This window comes from Trichomycterus rosablanca, chromosome 19, assembly GCF_030014385.1.
Source record: "Trichomycterus rosablanca isolate fTriRos1 chromosome 19, fTriRos1.hap1, whole genome shotgun sequence".
Taxonomy (NCBI): Eukaryota; Metazoa; Chordata; class Actinopteri; order Siluriformes; family Trichomycteridae; genus Trichomycterus; species Trichomycterus rosablanca.
This window is the reverse complement of record NC_086006.1, coordinates 8,648,265-8,668,889: the sequence shown is the minus strand read 5'-3', so window position 1 is coordinate 8,668,889 and position 20,625 is coordinate 8,648,265. Positions and strand designations below refer to the sequence as shown.

At 39.3% G+C, this 20,625-nt stretch overlaps 1 protein-coding gene across 1 annotated transcript; it reads right to left on the bottom strand.

Annotated features, from left to right (window-relative positions):
* Positions 1-6,238: 6,238 nt before the first annotated feature.
* znf362b (zinc finger protein 362b) lies at positions 6,239-16,209 on the bottom strand. Its single transcript, XM_063015568.1, has 9 exons — positions 16,139-16,209; positions 13,714-13,778; positions 11,729-11,975; positions 11,491-11,595; positions 11,007-11,325; positions 9,220-9,444; positions 9,031-9,109; positions 7,453-7,611; positions 6,239-6,370 (listed from the first exon to the last, which is right to left on the bottom strand). Exons 2-9 carry the CDS (start codon positions 13,774-13,776, stop codon positions 6,254-6,256), a joined length of 1,314 nt encoding a protein of 437 aa, XP_062871638.1. The 5' UTR covers positions 13,777-13,778; positions 16,139-16,209; the 3' UTR covers positions 6,239-6,253.
* Between the last annotated feature and the right edge of the window lie 4,416 nt (positions 16,210-20,625).

Here is a 20,625-nt window from a genome sequence, read left to right as displayed (position 1 = left end):
AGTTTTTTACTTATTTATATTTTGCTGTTTAGTATTAAATTTGCATACGGATTTACACAAAAAAAAGACCAATATGAGCACATATATTTCAGTCTGAGTTTATTAAACAAGATAAAGATACAAAGTGTTCTTGACATTGATTGATTGTTCTTTAACTAATTAATTTAGCTTTTTTTGTCTGTGCATCTCCCAAATCTTGAAGACCACAATGCAAGACAAATTAAACATAATCGTTTCTAGACATATTATAACAATGTCATAAAATCTAACAGTTAATAACAATTACTGTGTTTTTTTAAAAAGTCCATGCGGAAAAATAAAAAAAGGCTTAACTGGGTGAATACTGAAAATATTAACAAGGGGGCTGGAAAAGAAAACAGTCATTTAATAATAATTAAAAAAAATCAATGTACAAATAAATGATACAAAAAGAAGGATATTAAAAACAGAGATCATTATGAATAAGTGAAAGAAATACAGAAAATAAAACAGTACACAATTTAAACTTAGCGATTTGCACTAAAATGAATACATGGTATATTTTGTAGTTAATGTACACATTTTGTTGATATAGGATATTTAGGTAAATCGTCAACTGGCTAAAGGTATCTGGAGTTTTCTATCAAAGCCCCAAATAGGACATAATGCATCTGAGCTGGAAAAACAAACAGAATCAGAATGTGCAAAACATGGAGTTAACGATCAGTTCTTCCAGTCTGCTATGAGAAATGGAAATGGCTAAAAGCACAAAACATACTGACTGGGGCTTTGATAAGTAATCATGCGTAGGATTCATCATATTCATCATCTTTCTATTGAGGTTTCTATTGTTTTGAGAACAGTCTCCTCTGGCAACAAACACTGGCAATCACAATCGACTCAGATCGAAATGATAAGTTCTGCTCTCTGCATTCTAGTTACATGGAAATGTCACTAATGCAGAAATTAGAACATTAATTCTGAAGTTACTCAAAGTAAATAGTAATATTGTGCTAATTTAAGGTAATACATTGGTCACGTATACAAAACCCTGATTTGTATGAATCGGCTGTGTTACTGTATTATTATTGAGGGACTTTAAGGAGCGACGTATAAACCTTTAGAAACAACAACTGGTCAAGTTCTGGTAGTTTAGTATTCCTGGATCAAACGATGAGCTTAACAAGAGACTGGTTTGCTCTGACTAATAACAAAATGTTATTCAGCTGCTTATGTAATAACACAAAGAAAAAATATGCATCAGAAACTCATTTTAGTGAATTCCCATAGTTATCCATCCCAAACACCATTGCACTTGTACAGTATACTCTATGTAGAACATTGTAAGGAGAATGCATTCGCACCTTCATTTCTATAGCTCTGGATTCAGGGGTCATTGGAATAATACTGAACACCAACATTAACTAATAATGATTTGTATCTATGTCAACATACAGTATACTGTGTCAAAACTGAAAAGTGATGTAGTCAAAACAATATAGCAAAAAAAAAAAGACATAATCTCATACACTCTGTGGTGTAGACTGTAGGCATTCATTTAGTCCAATAGATTTTACCAGCCTCTTTGGCAGCTAGTACAAGATTAACTGAACACAATGTTCCACAATAACTTTGTACATTCACTGTTACATTCCTATATATATACTTTAATATTGAGGAAAGATTTTCTTTAATACTTTAATACTGCTGCTTTCAAAAATAAGGAAAAACAATCGTAATGAATTGGATTATTGGATTGAGTAACTGCTCAGAACAATAATGGATCCATAAAGTCATTTGTGAGTACATTAAGATACTCTGCATGGCTAAAAGTATGCCATTAACAGCCCCCATTAGTTTGTAAGGCATGACTGCAAGGGTTTACTTCTACTTCAATGGCTAAAATCACATTAATAAACTGGGTAATGATGAGTTTTGTGATCAAATTAAATCCAAAGTCGGAGCCTTTGTTCAAGCCAAACTCAGACTTTGCTTTGTTTCCTGGAGAGAAACAGCTGGCACACAATCTAGATTATCTCCATCATTTAAACCATCATATTCCTTCTTCACCAATCGGTACAATTGGCACTGTTCATTTTAGTCTGTCTGGGAATCTGGCAAGGAACACTTGGCAGTAATCAAAGTGTTTGGAGGCTTGTACACAGCCTTGGAAACCCAGCTAATCAAGAGCGAACTAACAGTTCCTGTTATGATGCAAGCTGTAGTAAGTGTAGCACCAGAGAATAAACATTTATATGCAATATGCATTTTATGCACTGCTTATTAATCTTAAAGCAGATCTTAAAGGTAGTGCTGTAGATTTCAGTATGATTTACAGAGGTACCTTGTAACTCAACATCCCCTAAACTCAAAATCTTTGAAACTCAACGTTTCCCTTAAACTCAACATGTGTGCGACTGCTGCTTTGCTCAGCCTGAGCGGTGCAGTAAAACGTCATGTGAACATGAGACGAATTTGCATTTGTGTAGAATAAGCAGAGGTCGTAATTGCATTAGTTATGAGAGAGAGACCCTATCCGGCTTGATCCCACTCATATCTGAACAACAGGCCAATCGTTGTTCATGTGGCCGCTCAGCCTAGCCGGCAGGCAGAGCTGAGATTCGATACGAAGTATTCGAGATCCCAGCTCTGGTTCCAGCGTGTGTTTTTACCACTGCGCCACCTGAGCGGCCCTTTTAAACTTGTGTTACAGTTGGGGTTCTGAGAAATTGTGAGAATCTGCCTCTCCAAGAGTATAAAATGCTTATCATTAAAAAATATAATAATGTAACTTAATGTATTAAAAGAACGACATAGAAACACTAAACCTTGCTTAATTATTACTGCTTATTTGTTGTCTCCACTAATTAAGAAGCATAAGGAAGCAATAAAAAGGTAAAGGTAATGTACAGGTTTTATTGTATTTTTGATTGATTTTAACTGTTTTTTATACTTGTGTTATTTTCAGTGTATAAGTGTCAAAAACAACCCCATTGTTTTACATTAGCCTGAAATATATGCAGTTCCACGGGACCATGGAACGCATTAACAGGTTTCCCAAACATCCTGATGGGAAAAAATACCTTAAACACCTTTTAAACTCAACGCCACTCTCAGAACCAATTGAAGTTGAGTTTCAAGGTACCACTATATTCAAGTGTAAATGTTTGTCTATGAAGATTGTATAGCTGTTGATTGTACGCTCTTGTCAACAACATAAAATTGGGTTGAAATAACAAAAGAAGTTCCTCTGAATATAATTTTGTCCGAATACAGTATCGCCACGTTGTAATTTTCAGCTTTTACAAATTTTTGCATCATTTTTGCATCCTATTTATTCTTGACCTGCCATGTCTAATACTGGCTTTAAATACAAAGACTGACTCCTAATATTTTAGTTATCAAAAAGATCAAGGTGCTTTTTCATTGTTAATTTTACAATAAGGATCGGAACAGCAAGTACAGGAGTATTTTCATCACATTAGCCAGGGCTTGTACTGTAGTTCTGATGCCGTTTCACACCTGACTACGCCGATCCATTTAATGGACGTCGTCAATACTGCCAACAAGTGCTAAAATGCGCCTTTCCCTACAATAACAGGATTGGCTTTACGAATGGGACAGGAAATTTTGATTTCCAAAACATTGCACAACAAAAAAAAAGTACAATAATACAAGCAATTATTTTAGAGAGCACCTGGTAGCTCTTTGCACAAGTTCTAAAAAAGTGTCAGGGTTTTTTTTTTTTAACATGTTAAAAGGTATAAAAATACACAGGATCCTTAGCACATACTGTTGCTGCTGGCATGCTGCAATCTGATTAGGGAGTGGGAACAAATATGTGTAATTAATAATGTAAGCTTAAAATTTAACAATATATAACACTGCTAAATCACTGGCATGATTAAATTATATAATGCTGGCTTTCTTGTAGTCAGGGTTGGGCAGAATTAATATTCGTGGATAAATACTAATATACTATGTAATGTACATCCTAAATATATTCTGTATTAATACCTAAAGTACTTTTATTAGGCTGACAAAAGTTTGCTTGATTGATCAGGGCAGTGCTTGCTCAGTGGTTAAGATACGGTACTTATCAGGTTTATGGTGCAAGCCTCACTGCTGCCAAGTTGCCACTGTTGGACCCCTGAGCAAGATGCTTAACCATCAAATGCTTAAACTGTATTGAAGCATAATATAATTATCCTTTTTTTTTTTTTTTTTTTAATATATATGCATTTCTCCCTTTTTCTCCCAATTTTTAGCGTGTCCAATTTTTGACCCAACTGCATTATGCCTTGTCTACACCGGAGCTGACCCCCGCCCCGATTGAAGAGCGCGAACTGACACACGCCCCCTCCAACACGTGCGCAGTAGCCGACTGCATCTTTTTACCTGCACAAGGTGAGTTCATATGCCGATCAGCTTTGTGCACGGAGAGCCACACCCTGATCAGCATTGTTCCTCTACTCTGTGCAGACACCATCAACCCTATCCGGCTTGTCCTACCCTGTGAACAACAGCCAGTCGTTGTTCATGCAGCCGCCCAGCCCAGCCGGATGGCAGAGCTGAGATTCGTTACGATGTAGTCGAAATCCCAGCCCTGGTGTGCTAGCGTGTTTTAATTACACTTTTTAATACAATCCATCACGTGGCAACCTAACAGTGGTCGGGTTTGAACTGGCAACCTTCCAATTACTAGTCCTGTACTAATGAGTAACTACTGGGCTAGCACTGCTGTTGTGTATACTGCCACGTACTACTTTCTTGCTGGTGCTACAAACCTGATTGCAGCTCCACCAGAATTAAGGTAGTTTGTTCCAATGGTGACATTTCAGCTCAATATTTTACATTTGGTTGAACTGAAAATATTCATAAATGTGAAGAAGCTTCTTCTAGTTTAAGTGCATCATGGCCCTATTAATTCTTAAGTATTATAATTATAAGTATTAAGTAATAATTAATAAGTATGGACCAATACCTACATTCAGAACATACAATTAATTAGCATTTGTATTTTAAATACTCGACTACCCAACCCTGCTTGTAGTAATACTATCTAAACTCCACTAACACCACTCAAAGGCATCCAAAACTGTCTCATTTCCAGACTGTCGGTCCCCAGATTGCACCACATTGCACCCCAACATGATTGAAACGTTGCTCTTCAGTCAAGCTTAGTATTCAGTGGCAGTTAATCAATGGTTAGTCAAAGGAGCTGAAAGTGGTGTGAATTTCATAACACAAATACTAAACACAACCCTGTAAAACCTATACTAACACTTTCTAATTCCCTGTTTACATATGGTCATTTCATGTGTTTGGTATTTACTGTGCATATATTGGTCTCCGATGCGACATATTAAACTCTGACTATGGTATCGTGCATAATATGCTTTTCTGTTGCTGAAAATGATTTATCATGGTATGCTTGCTTGTGTTTGCACCATCCAGGAGATCAGTTATGTTCCATGTATTAAGGGGTTTTATTTTGTTAGACGCTTCTTAATGAGATGCATTTACATGTGTATGCTATGTGGATATTAAGTGTTTCATTTGATTCAATTGAATAGTCTTTTTAATGTAGCTAAGGTGCATTCCGACCTGCATTTTTTGTGAATAATTTCTGGGTATTATTTGTTGTAGTCAAGACTTTCTTAGTCATGACCAAGACAGACTTATTTTTCCTTACAGTTCCTTTTAGGATCAAGAAATGTAATACTAAACCAGCAGTTTCTTTGATTGACTTTCCGCAAATCAGGTGTACAACCTTTTTTCCTTGTGGTTTCACAAATCCAAACCTTGTCATGGATGTGGATGCAAAAATTGTTGTGCTTAGCACACTGCAGTTCACTACTGGAAAACTGCCACCATGCTGGGTCCAATTCTGTTACCCAAGTCTCACAATGCAATGACCAAGTGTAAACAGGCCCTAAACATCTCAAATAAACCCTAAAGATTAAAAGTGCTTAAAGAGTATGTTGGATGTCACTTTTGGACGACACGCTCTGTAACATGAGAACAAACTAATAAAATGTTCTTGGAATGCATGTGTATAGTTTCCTGTTTAGACTGGTGTTTTAAGGTGAACCAGCAGCAGACACCAGGTACACCAAATCTTTCTAAATAGCTAAAAGACCCAACGTCCGCCGCGTTGTCCCCCGAGGACGGCGTTGCTGTGTTTTCTCTTCTGTCTTGTTATTTCTACACAGAAGAGCAGTCTGGCGCACAGATTTAAGATTAAGAAGAGGTAAAGAAGAGCAGAGGAAGCTCAGATGAGAGAGACACGTATGGGGATGCTGGGAGATTCTGTTCTCTGTGGAGAGTGATGGCTCACCAGATGCTCGACCACTGTGTGTTTTGACATGTGCTTCATTAGGTAGGTCTCCTAAAAAAACCACAGGAAAAATGTTAGTCATTGTGGTGTGGGAGATAACAATGTGTGTATACAGTATATACGACACTGAAAATGTCTACTGTGAGCTGACCAACTTCTGAGTGCCCTATCTAGGGCTCTGTAGTGCCTGCCAGAGGGTAATAGGTGTATATCTAACTCATGTTTACCTGTGACATGCAAACTAACATTGTAAGCAGGTAATAAGCTTGTGTCCGAGCTCAGCGGTGCTATCAGCCGGTCGAGCGTCTATTTGGACATGACTGGCTAATGTCTGAGGGGTGGCTGAAACAGCCTAACCATTTGGGAGATGCACTTGTCAGTGTTCTCTCATTGCCAGTTCAAGCGGCACGTGGCTCGGTGGGTAGCACTGTCCCCTCACAGCAAGAAGGTCCTGGGTTTAATTCCCAGGTGGAGCGGTTTGGGTCCTTTCTATGTGGAGTTTGCATGTTCTCCCTGTGTCTGCGTGTGTTTCCTCCAGGAGCTCCAGTTTCCTCCCACAGTCCAAAGACATGCAAGTGAGGTGAACTGGGATACTAAATTGTCCATGTCTGAGTTTGACATTGAACTTGGACTGATGAATCTTATGACTATCTGTCCTGTCATGAATGTAACCAAAGTGTGTAAAACATGACATTAAAATCCTAATAAATAAATAAATAAATAGAACAATGGCAGTTCCAAGTCTGAATAGAAATAGGAGGGTGGCATTGGGTGTAAAAACTGTTTAAAAACTGGTATGTGGACCAGATTCGCAGCAGAGATCCCTAAATATGGGGCCAGCCAAAAGAAAAGGGGGGGGGAGGGGGGGGGGGGCTTGTATCTTGGGATGACAAGAGGATAAATGGCAATAGTATGATAGTGAAAAACTTTAGATCCTTGTATTTTAGGGAAGGTTAAGCTGTTGAGATGTTCTTAGGTTACCTTAGTTTCTAGGCCATCAAAAATATAATTTTTTTTTGTCACTTTAGAGGCACTTCAAAATGCTTCATGCCTACCTAGAGATCGTATAAATCGTACAGTGCAACATGTTTAGAACATTTCCTTTCATGCAGATGTATGAATTTGGAACTTACAGACGTGTATGCGCGACCGCACATACTGCAGCAGTAAGCTTTAGCGTTTTTAACAGCATGGGCTGACAGGTGTATCTGTAGAGAAGCTGAGTCTGTGTAGGCACGGTAGCAGTTTGGACACTTGTACGGCTTGTCTTTGTTGTGTTGCCTCTGGTGGGACTAGAACAGAAAATAGAGAACAATGCTTAGCATTTGCAAGGAAATGAAGGCTCGCAGTGAAGCCAGCATGTGTGCTTACTAATAGATGTCAATAAGAGAAATCAATATTGGATGGAATAACCCTGATTTTCACTCAAAGCTTTCAAGCATCTTAGCGTGCTCTCTACTGGTCTTTCTTATTGCTGTTGGGTGACTAGGTCAATTCTGGTGTAGGTTTTCAAGGGAGTTCAGGTCTGGCCATGAAAGGGTCTTGATCCATGTCTGTCTAACTCATGTTTACCTGCGACATGCAAACTACAATTATACGCAGGTAATAAGTGTATTCTAGCTCAGCTGTGCTATCGGCTGGTCGGGCGTCTGCATAGACATGACTAATGGCTAATGTCGGAGAGGTGGCTTAAACAGTGCCCCATAAATAGGGGGGCAGCCAAAAGAAAGGGGAAAATGCTTGTATCCAGGGATAACAAGAGGACACAAGCTTGAGCTGGCTGTGTGGCATGGAGCATTGTCCAACCCTCAGAGTTGGACAACATTGGCAGAGCAGAAGGAAGAAGTTTTTTCCTTCTGGATAACCCCAGATCATCACCAAATCCATCTAATTTCAGAATCGGTGTAAAACTAGCTTGTAGGCCTCTCCATGTCTGGAAAACTGGTTTCGTCAAAGAAGATAACCTTACTCCTGTCCTCACTTATAAATGGCATATAAGTTAGGAAAAAATTAAAACTCTACACTCTTATAGCTACACAAACAACCTAACCACCATACGCACAAGTAAAGAAAGCAAACTGACCCACCACTTCGATGTTTAAAGACCGAATAATAGCCATAGCAGCTGACATGGCGTTAAGAATAAAACAACAAACTCCAGTCCTCTACGGGCCATTCTATTGACAATAGTAATCATTGTTTCCAGTTACTTTTGAGGCACTATTAGCATGGTTTCTTTACCCAACTCTCCAGCAAGAGGACATTGATGACCACAGCAGTGGATTTTATACTGTACATTTCCTTGTTAAATACGATTTGGTTCAGGTGATCATTTAATCAGTTCCTAATTAAGTAGAATAAGGTGTCTGTGTTGGAATTCAACATACAGAGGAACAGAATTGCTGCCGTACACGTTAATTTCCCCCCAAAATTGGAAATGGTATACACATTTTTTCCAGAGTTCTAGATCAAAGCAGCCTATCTGCAAAGTACTACTTTGGCATACAGTTTAATATAACAGTATGCAGTTTGGGATGTTGTATCTGCTTTAAAGCTCCACCACACACCCACCACACCCATTTACACACCTTTTCTGACCAAGTACATCAGAGTTAGCCTTTCTGATTCAGTGTACAATTTTTCCAAGCTGCCCAACAGCATCAAACCCTTACATGAAAAGCAGCATAAAGCCGGCTCTATACTATACTCACTTGTAGATTTGAAAGCTGTGTGAATGCTTTTTCACATCCAGGATGAGCACACTTGTACGGTCGGTCCCCTGTGTGAATCCTACCAAATAAATCAGGAATACATTCATGTTAAAACACGTTAACACGGATCGGTCAGGGTTCAGTTGGCTCAGTGGAAGCATTTTATCAAAAGTAATCAGAAGCATTGACCTTGTGTGCTGTTGCAGGTGAGAGAGCTGGCGGAAGGAGTTCTCACAGTAGGAGCAGTGGTAAGGCTTGATCCCTAAGTGAATCCGGAGGTGCTGAGATAGATACGAAGCGTTGGCAAAAGATTTGGAACAGTGAGGACACTTATGAGCTTTGGCCTCTGTGTGGGACTTGGAATGTATCTGCATCTCGGATTTGTTGAAGAACGTGAGTGGACATACTTTACACCTGTATGAAAGGCACACATTTTGTCAACATTATGATTCATGATGGGCTACAGAATAAAGTCTCACTTATTCAGCTGAAAAGTTTTAAATCAAGAAAATAAGACTTAGGGCGCATTCACATGAGAGGCAGCAAAACTGTTTTACAGCATCCAGGACCAACAGACCCCCTATTGAGCAAGCCGAGGGCGACAGTGGCAAGTAAAAACTCTCCTAAAATCACAGGAAGAAACCTTGAGAGGAACCAGACTCAGCAGGGACCCATCCTCCTTGGGTGCGACCTATCCTCCTTGGGTGGGACCTATCCTCCTTGGGTGGGACCCATTCTCCTAGGGTGGGACCTATCCTCCTTGGGTGGGACCCATTCTCCTTGGGTTAAAATAGTGTGTCGGTGCTGCTTAGCTTGCCCCTGCACTTCCCTAGGTGGTGCGCACTGTGCACTTCTGCTACATTGGGATCATGAATTTTGACCAAAAACCCCTATTAAGCAAGCCGAGGGTCACAGTGGCATGGGAAAACTCCCTTAAAATTATGGGAAGAAAGGAGAGGAACTTATGGGAATTATGAGAGGAACCAGACCTCCATCCTCCTTGAGTGGGACCCATCCTCCTTGGGTGAGACCCATCCTTCTTGGGTGGAACCCATTCTTCTTAAGTGAGACCCATTCTTCCTGGGTGAGACCCACTCTCCTTGGGTGGGACCCATCCTCCTTGGTGGGACCCATCCTCCTTGGTGGAGACCCATCCTTCTTGGGTGTGACCTATCCTCCTTGGGTGGGACCCATCCTCCTTGGGTGTGACCTATCCTCCTTGGGTGGGACCCATTCTCCTTGGATGAGACCCATCCTCCTTGGGTAAGATCCATCCTGCTTGAGTGAGACCCATCCTCCTTGGGTGGGGCCCGTTCTCCTTGCGTGGGACCCATTCTTCTTGGGTTAAAATAGTTTGTCTGTGCTGTTTAGCTTGCCGCTGCGCTTCTCTAAGCGGCGTGCACTGCACACTTTTGCCGTGTTGGGCTTACGATTTTTGAAATTGCTGTGGCGCTCAAAGTTCACATGATTAAACTTTGACCCAGTTTGCCGCTGGCCTTTTCCAAGTGCCTCCAGTGAGACAAACTGTTTGATATGACAAGGTAAAAGCTTAATGTGACTTACTGTATTAAAACGACAGAGGAATTCCATTAGTGGAGAGAACTTATGACCTTTAATAATTAAGAGAGGTTTGGTATTCCTTTTTTTAACGATAAGCAGATTCTCACAATTTCTCAGCACGCTGAGCTACAACACAAGTTTAAAAGTGAAACAGTAAGAAAAATACAGTTAAACGTAGATGTATACGGATGCTTTCAGAATGTGTTTGACGGTTATTCTGCACAAATGAATATTCGTCTCATATTCACACTTTGACGTTTTACCGCTCAAGCCAAGCTCTGAGAAAAGTGGCGGTTTGCTTCTCATGTGATGCACCCTTAGACTTGGGTCCAAACATGTTTAAAATAAACCACAAGACAAAGTTGTTGTATTTCTTGCAGTGAACAGTGTACACTCATTATAATATAAGTTCAGACCTGTAGGTTTTCCCCTCCTTGGCGATGGTCACTGCCTGATCCGGACCTGAGGCCAGTAAGGGGTAGGGCACTACCAGCAAGGGGCCTGTGTTCTCCGCCTTGATCTTCTTGCGGCCACGTGGCGTTTTGACTTGTGACCCCAGCATGCCTGCCAAGCCTACGCCTTTCACCTGGTCAATGCAGTGGGCAGTGGCCAGGCCAGAGATCACATTTAGGGAGGGTACGGCTCCTAGTCTGCTCTGACTGCTAGATGTGGGAGTGGTGGGCGTCATGGCCTCTAAAGTGCTGTGACTGTCTGAGCGAGAAGAAAGTGCCGGACCTGAATTCAAACCAAAGGAATATTGTACAAGTGTTCTGTGGCATTTTAAGCTTTATGTTTATGCTTGATTGACCATTTAAATGTTTTAAAATCTAAATATCACTATAAATATCAATATTAAAGTTATAAAAATGGGCATTCCATATACAGCACTCGGCTTTATACCTGAACGATGGTTCACTCTAGCAGCTTGTTCCACTGCTTGGCGCATATGCCAGTCTTCCCATAATCCTTTAGCCTTCAAAGCTGACTTGTCATCCATGTTCAGCTCTTGATCAACAAAAAGAAAATACTTACTTAAAAATACGGTTTGCAATTTACCATAACCAAAACTGGTGTATTTTTGTAACATTCATACTATCTTATATTACAGCAACGGCATTAAAGTCTGTGTTTTCGCTACCTGCCGCACTGCTGGAGGCTCGGCGGGCGTGCAGGGCGATGTCAAGCTGCGCGGAGTTGTGGGCTTGGAGGCTCGGGACCTGCTGTACTTTGGGGACTGACATCATGTGCTGGGTGACTTCTGAGGGCGGCAAAGCCACCAACAACGTCTGCTGAGAGGGAACAGTGGTGGGCGGCAAATGCGCAGGTCTGATCTTTTCTGCCATCAGCTGCTCTTTGATCTTGTCGATTAGAACCAGGTTATCCAGCTGTGAGGAGCATTTGTTATACTTAAACTGGAGGCGTGGTCTTTACTCTGGATGTACTGTTCTACTAAGCTTAGCATGAATATAACGCAACTGCTATGTACTTTGTTACCACAGTAATGCTCACAGTAAACGGTTTTATTGGAGGAGTTGATAAACAAGCAGACGGCAAAATAAAGTAACATATTCTCTATAATCAGACACCAAGTCACAAGTGTTTATTACAGGGGTTTTGTAAACATTTTTGGTCCCATATTTAAGGCTCGGAATTTTTACGACCCTACCGCAACCCCAATCTAAATGTCACGAGCTGTATTCTTCCAAGGCGTTAATGTCAAGAGGACATTAACACAGTACAGTAAAGACAGTAAGTAATCTTCACATGATTACAACTGATCAATTAATATGTTATTTACACTAGTATATTGCCAGAAGTATGTATCCAAACTCTATATTGGTGGATGTTCAGCAAGCTTGACATCCCCCAATATAGAGTTCCCCTTACCTCCCTTACTATGCACTTTCATAGCCTCCACTCTTTTGAGAAGGCTTTCCCATTATATTGTGTATGCATTAAGTCAAAAAAGCATTTGTGAGTGTTGAGGTTAGAGCTCTGTGCAGGCCACTAATGTTTCTCCACACAAATTTGCCAAATATGGGCCTTCCTTAAACTGCCAGAGTTAGAATAATAGAATTCGAACTGTTAGCAATGGGTGTGCCGGAAACACATGGACTCAATAATTAGAAATGTATAGTGCATAGGATTAGGAACATACACTGATCAGCCATAACATTAAAACCACCTCCTGTCCATTTTATCAGCTTCACTTACCATAGAAGCACTTTGTAGTTCTACAATTACTGACTGTAGTCCATCTGTTTCTCTACTTTTTAGCCTGCTTTTACCCTGTTCTTCAATGGTTAGGACCCCCACAGGACCACCACAGAGCAGGTATTATTTAGGTGGTGGATGATTCTCAGCACTGCAGTGACACTGACATGGTGGTGGTGTGTTAGTGTGAGTTGTGCTGGTATGTGTGGATCAGACACAGCAGTGTCCACTCACTGTCCACTCTATTACACACTCCTACCTAGTTGGTCCACCTAGTAGATGTAAAGTCAGAGACGATCGCTCATCTATTGCTGCTGTTTGAGTTGGTCATCTTCTAGACCTTCATCAGTGGTCACAAGGCGCTGCCCATGGGGCGCTGTTGGCTGGATATATTTTTGGTTGGTGGACTATTCTCAGTCCAGCAGTGACAGTGAGGTGTTTAAAAACTCCATCGGCATTTCTGTGTCTTATCCACTCATACCAGCACAACACACACTAACACACCACCACCATGTCAATGTCACCTCAGTGACCTAAATAATACCTGCTCTGTAGTGGTCCTGGGAGAGTCCCGACCATTGTGGAACAAGGTGAAAGGGGGCTAACAAAGCATGCAGAGAAACAGATGGACTACAGTCAGTAATTGTAGAACTACAAAGTGCTTCTATAATGTAAGTGGAGCTGATAAAATGGACAGTGAGTGTAGAAACAAGGAGGTGGTTTTAATGTTATGGCTGATCGGTGTAATTAGAACATAATTACAAAACATGTTTTTTTGAGTGTGTGTCAATTTCTTTTATCCATTTATCTATATAAAAGTATATCAGTGCTACTTAATGTTGTATTAACACTAAATACACACTAAAGAGACCAGATGTGAACCAGTAGTACAAGAGAGGAAGATCTCACCTGAGTAGGCATGGACGGAGGTGGTGGCCAGAAATAAGGATTATTGAATCGAGACTCTGCCATGTCTTTTAGGAAAGAAAAGCATATAGTTTAGGAACAAGCTTATTATCACAGAACACAATGACGACAACAAAGGTTATTCATTCAAACAAATTCATAACAATTCATACTGGCATATTAGTTGTCCTTAGGGATGTAACGATGCACCACAAGACTGTTAAAAATCGATTCACATGTGTAACGACTCAAATCGAAATTCACTTTAAACAGCAGAGAGCACTAGCACTATTCACCTTGCCTGGTTGACGTCACTACAGGGTTGCCAGGTTCGAAATTTTCCAGCCAAATTTATTTATGTGATGATACTTTCTTTATTTGTATTATTAATTTATTTATTTAATGTGGGATTTATTTCATTTAAGTTTTTTACACAAAAAAAGAAATACGCAGCATTGTTTTGCATAGTTTGTACCTACCTCAAAAATAAAACATTCATTATTTAGATAAATAAAAGATGAGCACAAATACAGTATTTTATTATGTTTTTTAAAGAGAAATAATAAAATGAAACTTTATCATTTGTCTTCAATTTCATCTTGTTTAAAACAATTGGGAAAAAAAATCGTATTGTGAACCCAGTATCGTGAATCACATCGCGGGTAGTGTATCGTTACATCCCTAGTAGTCCTATAAGCAAAAAATATGGGAAAAACATGTTATGACTGTAATATGGCATGTCATTTAAATACATTATATAATGGGTGTTTATTATTATTACATTCATTCTTTCACTGTCTGTCCGCTTTATCCTATTCGCAGCTGCGGTGAGTGTGATTCACTGGGCAAGAGGCAGGAAATACTCTGGACAGGTCGGCAGTCCATCACAGGGCAGGGATGTGTATTATTAACAAATTAGCTGAATTATTTGATCACTGGTTTCATTTAAATTAATTTCCAATAGCTGATGGTTGACTTGAATTAGGATTATGTATTAGTCAATTTTTCATCTAGCCCTATTCATGTAAATAAAGACAATTCATCAGCTGTAGTTAGACAGAATTTAAAGTTAAATTACTAATTTATAATTCAAGTTGCTGTATATTTCTAAACAGTAATTAGCAGTAACCAAATCTCACTGCACATGTAAAGCATTTTATCTCTCTGGTTTTAATTTCATGTTCTTTTAACTGTAACTATATTTGCAAAAAGCCTTTCTGAGGTTCTAGATCTTTTCTTATGTAAGGGGCAGCACGGTGGCTCAGTGGGTAGCACTGTCGCCTCATAGCAAGAGGGTCCTGGGTTCGATCCCCAGGTGGGGCGGTCCAGGTCCTTTCCGTCTGGAGTGTCTATGTGGGTTTCCTCCGGGAGCTCCGGTTTCCTCCCACGGTCCAAAGACATACAAGTGAGGTGAATTGGAGACACAAAATTGCCCATGACTGTGTTTGACATTAAAGACTTGTGTACTGATGAATCTTATGTGATGAGTAACTACCGTTTCTGTCATGAATGTAACCACAGTGTGTGGTTTTAATTTCATGTTCTTTGAATTTGCAAAAAGCCTTTATGAGGATCTAGATCTCAGTAATGTTTTTCATTCTTTCTTATGTAAAGGGGCGGCACGGTGGCTTAACGGGTAGCACTGTCGCCTCATAGCAAGAAGGTCCTGGGTTCGATCCCCAGCTTTCTGTGTGGAGTTTTTCTTACGTAAAGCGCTTTGAATTGCAACTGTGTATGAAAGGTCCTATATAAATGAACTTGCCTTGTCTTGCCTAGACCAGAATATTTCCAGAACATCCCAATAAATTGAAATAAAATAACATTTGTAGGAATTCATGAAATTGGAACATGAAGGTCAGATCAGACAAACTGCAAATGTGGAATAGGGAATAAACTAACTGGGCCTTCATGGTGTCTCCACACACACATTTAGCCACTTTTAGCAAAATTCAGACAAAAGAAAAAATGGCAGCTTGTTTTATTTTGAACTGGAGGTGCGCCATAAATCCACACACCCTTCCAAATCCAGAACTGCTCTTATTTACCACAGACAACACAACGGTGTAAACATGTGTAGACTATTTGTTTACACAGATTTGCATCTTTGAATTGCCCGGCCCCTTTAGAAAAAAAAAATGTCACTTCCTAGAGCAAGCTTGCTGTGCAATAAAACAGCATCACTGATGCTACGGTGCTCAGATGTGGTTTTACATAATATGGTTTTTACTGTTTTATAGCACTGCTTAACCCATTTGCACAGAAATCCAGATTTTTGCGCTGCGGAACGGAGCGCGCACATATAATAATGACATGATGTACGAAATGTAGCATGCAGAATCGTACAGAAAGCATCATCCATCTGCGATTTAAAATCATACTGTCCACTCTGTGTATATCTGCAATTTAGAGTAAAATCCAGCGGACAAACCTTCAGATCGGACCGCAGTTTCTCCTCACACAAGATTAATGAAAGCTAACAGAACTCGCTGTTCTTTCTGTGCGCCTCCACGCTGCAGAGCTTCCGGGTCGCTCGAGCTTCACTTCTGGTGCTTCACATACAGCCACGATTTCTGTCAGTCTTTCAGTTAAAGAGAAACTGCTGCGAATGTATGTGGACACCCCACCATTCTTATTTACAAGGGCTTCTTTTCAAATTAGGAACACTGGTTTGAATGTTTTTACCCCCAACCCTACTGAAGAACTTCCACCAGATTTTGGAACACACCTGCTGGAATTCAGTTCTGTGTAGCCTCAGGGCCAGTACTAATACCACACACTGATGTGGATGTGATACATTTACATTTCCAGCATTAAGCAGACGCTGTTATCCAGAGCAACTTACAAAAGTGACTTACCTTACTGTTAGGGTTGCCAACTTTCAGAACTGGAAATAAGGAACACCCTGGGCTGGCGGGTTGGCGGATAGGGTCGCACCTATGAATATATTACGGGTCTTACACCGTCATAGAGACATTATCAAAATGTTCAATTTAGGCTGTTTAACATCTATTATTTGCATTCTTTATAATAATAAATCAGAACCATATTTTAGGCAAAACAACATGCATAAAGAACATCATGTAAAAAAAAATTCTCAATAGTGCAAACAACATTTTTACATAACCTATCTTCACACGGGCATCTACTCTTTCAAGAATTCTTGCAATTTTACTTCAAAAAAATAAAACAGACCTGGTGTTATAAAAAATGCTGAACATTTCTCACACTTTTTCATAATTACTTGGGTATTATTCTTGTTTAGTTTACAGTGGGCACTGTTTGGAATAAACTTTACTGTGTGGCATCTTTTGCTGGCATGTTACTTTTTTGTATTATATTTTGTTAGAATTTCATATCACATGTACACTGTCAATTTGATATTTTCTTCCACAGATATTTTCTTCTCTCCCATTGATAAAAATACGAAATAAAGTGCATCCCGTATCAGTTCAGTACAGTTTCCAAATAAGGAACGATTCCGTATTTTCCGGGATGGTTGGCAACCCTACTTACTGTAGTTTAAATAGACAACAGTCCAAGGATTCAAATCTGCTGGAAACCCTGTTAGGACCAAAGTTCTTAAGTGCTTAGTGAAGGTTTTGCCATCACTTGGGCGCAAGTACAGAGAAAAGCCTTGATGCTTGTCTTCCTCGAGTCCTGGATGGAGGATCAAGTTGAGCGAGACTAGTGGCTCGGAGGTTGCGTGGTACAGAGCAAGGTTTTCCAAGCTGGTCCATTTTTGACTTTGTAGGCGAGCATCAGTGTTTTAAACTGAATGCGTGCAGCTACAAGAAGCCAGTGAAGAGAACGCAACAGTGGGGTGATGTGGCAGTGTTTAGGTTGGTTAAAAAACACCCAAGCTGTTGCATTTTGCATGAGTTGTAAGGGTTTGATAGTGGACATAGGAACACCTGCCAGAAGGGAGTTGTAGTAGTCCAACTGTGAGATTACAAGTAACTGGACAAGAATCTGAGTGACTTCCATTGAGAGAAATGGGCGAATCTTATTGATGTTTTAGAGGAGGAACTGGCACGATCTTGTCATGTTGGCTACACGAGGAGAGAAGGTCAGCTGGTTATCCAGGACAACACCAAGGTTTCGCACATTATCAGACGGTCTGATTGGGGAGTCATCAATAGAGATGACTAGGTCTTGGGTTGGCAGTTGATCTCCAGGAATAAGTAACACCTCTGAATTAGAAAATTGCCATGTTAGTGATACACAGTAAGCATTAGGATGGCCACTTCCACAACCCCAAAAATGAGGTACATCAGACCCCAAAAAGGAGGGCATGACAATGGGTAGTCAATATAGTGTCTGCAGCACACAGCATTAAAACTGCAATTGATATAATTGTGAAATGGACTAAAAAAACTGCCATATTAATAAAAGACATGTTTTCATTTTCAGTCAGACAGTGATGCATGCAAGTTCTGTAAAAAATAATTAACGTTTGCAGAAAATTATTCCAGAAAGTTTTTTCCCATAAAAACAGATTGCTGACACTTTGTTTCTTTTTTTTAGAGAACAAAATGTAATTTTACCAGAGATGCCCAAACCGCACAAACGGATGTGTTAGTTTAACTAACAAGTTTTTCAGTGAAGGTATTAATAAACGTGTAATAGGCAATAATGTTTTACCTACAATAACAAAGGTCCTTTTTCTTATCTTCAATAAGATATGTTTGAAGGTGTTTTCTGTACACGTGTCCTGCTCTTTAAGACAAAGGTTAGCTTTTCTCAAGCTGGGTCTGTGTATTTGAACCCGTACCTTGATCAAAAGTAATTTAGGAGGACAACTGAAAAATTGTAAAGATGCATGAGGTTGGAAAATGCCATAATAGCATTTATAAAAATGGGTGTTTATCAATCATTCAATCTTCAGCAAGATTCAAAAGTGTGGAACTAAATGGTTTTTGGAAAAAAAGGCACTATACACCAATGGCAAACCTCTGCTTTAAAGCATGGTGGAGGATGTATCACTTTTTGGGATACAGCAAACAACAAAAGAATATACAACAGTAACAGATAATGGGTAACATTTCTTTACATTACAAGTATTCTTAATGCCCCAATGGAAAAAATAGATTTAATTATTTATTTTTCTTGTACTTGAAGGGTTTTATTGATTGATCAAAAGGGAATTCCTTTAGAAAAGTCTCCACAGCATTTACTTGCTATGCAGTGAAGCCCATAAGGCTTGTATGTATGATTTATTTTTGGAGCTTGTGAAGTCAGTTAAACCTTTAGTTCTAGATATTTCTCAGTGACAAAGTCTTTTCAACCCAACAGATGCTGGGATATCTGCTCAAGACTATGAAGGTGTTGTTGCTTTGACGTGTTTTCCTGTGTCTCATATTTCTGAGAATGCTTTTTCATTGCCACCACATAAAGTTTCACGTCCTCAAGACTAAACTTCCTGTTATAATAACCACTAGTTTTGTCTAAGGCAGACCTGAAAAATCGGCTATAGGATTGTATACCTGACGCTACAATGTAGGAGAAGTACTTTATTCATTAAAGGTTATTATTTATTTTATTGTGAGTAATGGACATGTTCAGATGAGGGGTAAAGCTTGAGTTTTTGTTCATGGATATTATAACGCTTCAATGAAAACTGCAGTTTTAAAACTAGACCCATGACCATGTCTCCATTGTTTATGGTAAGTCATATTTCTTAAAGTCTACTAACTATCCTCTAAATTCTACTGTAGTTACTGAATAATTCATTGTAGTTATTAAATAATGTTTTTGAATGAATAACAAGAATTAATAGTATTTTCTGTAGACCTGATTTTTTGATTTGCATAATTGTTTCAGATCTTTAAGTATAATTTAGTATGACAACCTGAATAAACACATTGTTTAAAAACAGATTATTTCATTAGTTAAATGTTAAAAGATTAGTTTAATGTTATTTAACTCCTGGCCTTGTGTTACAAAGTAGTTACCCAGTAATTAACCAAATGTACTAGATAAGTGAGTTTAATTTGACAAGAAACATTCAAGTTTGATTGCTGCTAACCCTAACCATTAACATTGCATAATTAAACATTTCTAGGAATGAAACATAAGCCAAGAGGTCTCAACCAACAGCATACTACTATAATTTAGAAATGTATTAATATATGTAATTCTTAAAACCATTATAAAGTCATAAAGCTTTGGGACTTTACAGAACTACAGTAGGTGGCATTATCTCCAAACTTGCCACCATGGCAAATTTTCCTGTTCCATTTGACATTAAGCTAACAGCATTCCACAAAACATTATATCAACAGGTAAACGTAGTAGTAGTATTGTGATGGTGTGGGGAAACTTTGTGGTTTGAAGGTCTGGCATAATTAATGTAACCGTAGTTCAGCTCTCAGTGCAATTTGGTCATGAGATACTGGGATGTTGAGAAGCTATGAAAGTTTTTAAACAGGCAGTCCATGTTTGAAAGCTGTTCAGTGTGGCTAAATTAGAGCAATTCTGCAATGACAAGTGGGTCAGAATTCCTCCACAGTAATGTCAATGTCCTTTTATGGAAATATTTGGTTGCAGTTGTTGCTGGTAAAGGTGGCACAAGCAATTATTAGATGTAGCCAGATTACTAAGACATTAGAGTTGTTTTCTCTTTTCAATGTCTTATTACTTTTTGTGTGAGGACCTTTTCATGTCTACCTCCCCCACTATGCCACCAACCTGACTGATGAAAATGAAATGAAATGTTCCAGACATTATTACTTAATTAATAGTTTATTTGCAAATATATATTAAGATGTCATTCGGAAACCACTGTTGAATGTGTTTGACCTTTGAGCTGTAAGAGGGCGTTTCATGCTTCTGTATAAATGTAGCCACATGGGCTTGCGAGTACTTGTCACTTAACACAGTCTACCGCTGCATGAAGAAATACAAACTGAAACTGAG

Coding starts and splice junctions, on each gene's coding strand:
- znf362b (XM_063015568.1), bottom strand. CDS start 13,776: ATGGCAGAGTCTCGATTCAATAATCCTTATTTCTGGCCACCACCTCCG. Junction 9,445..11,006: donor AAGGAGGGGAAAACCTACAG/GTCTGAACTTAT, acceptor CCTTTCATACAG/GTGTAAAGTATGTCCACTCA. Junction 9,110..9,219: donor CACCTGCAACAGCACACAAG/GTCAATGCTTCT, acceptor TTTATTTGGTAG/GATTCACACAGGGGACCGAC.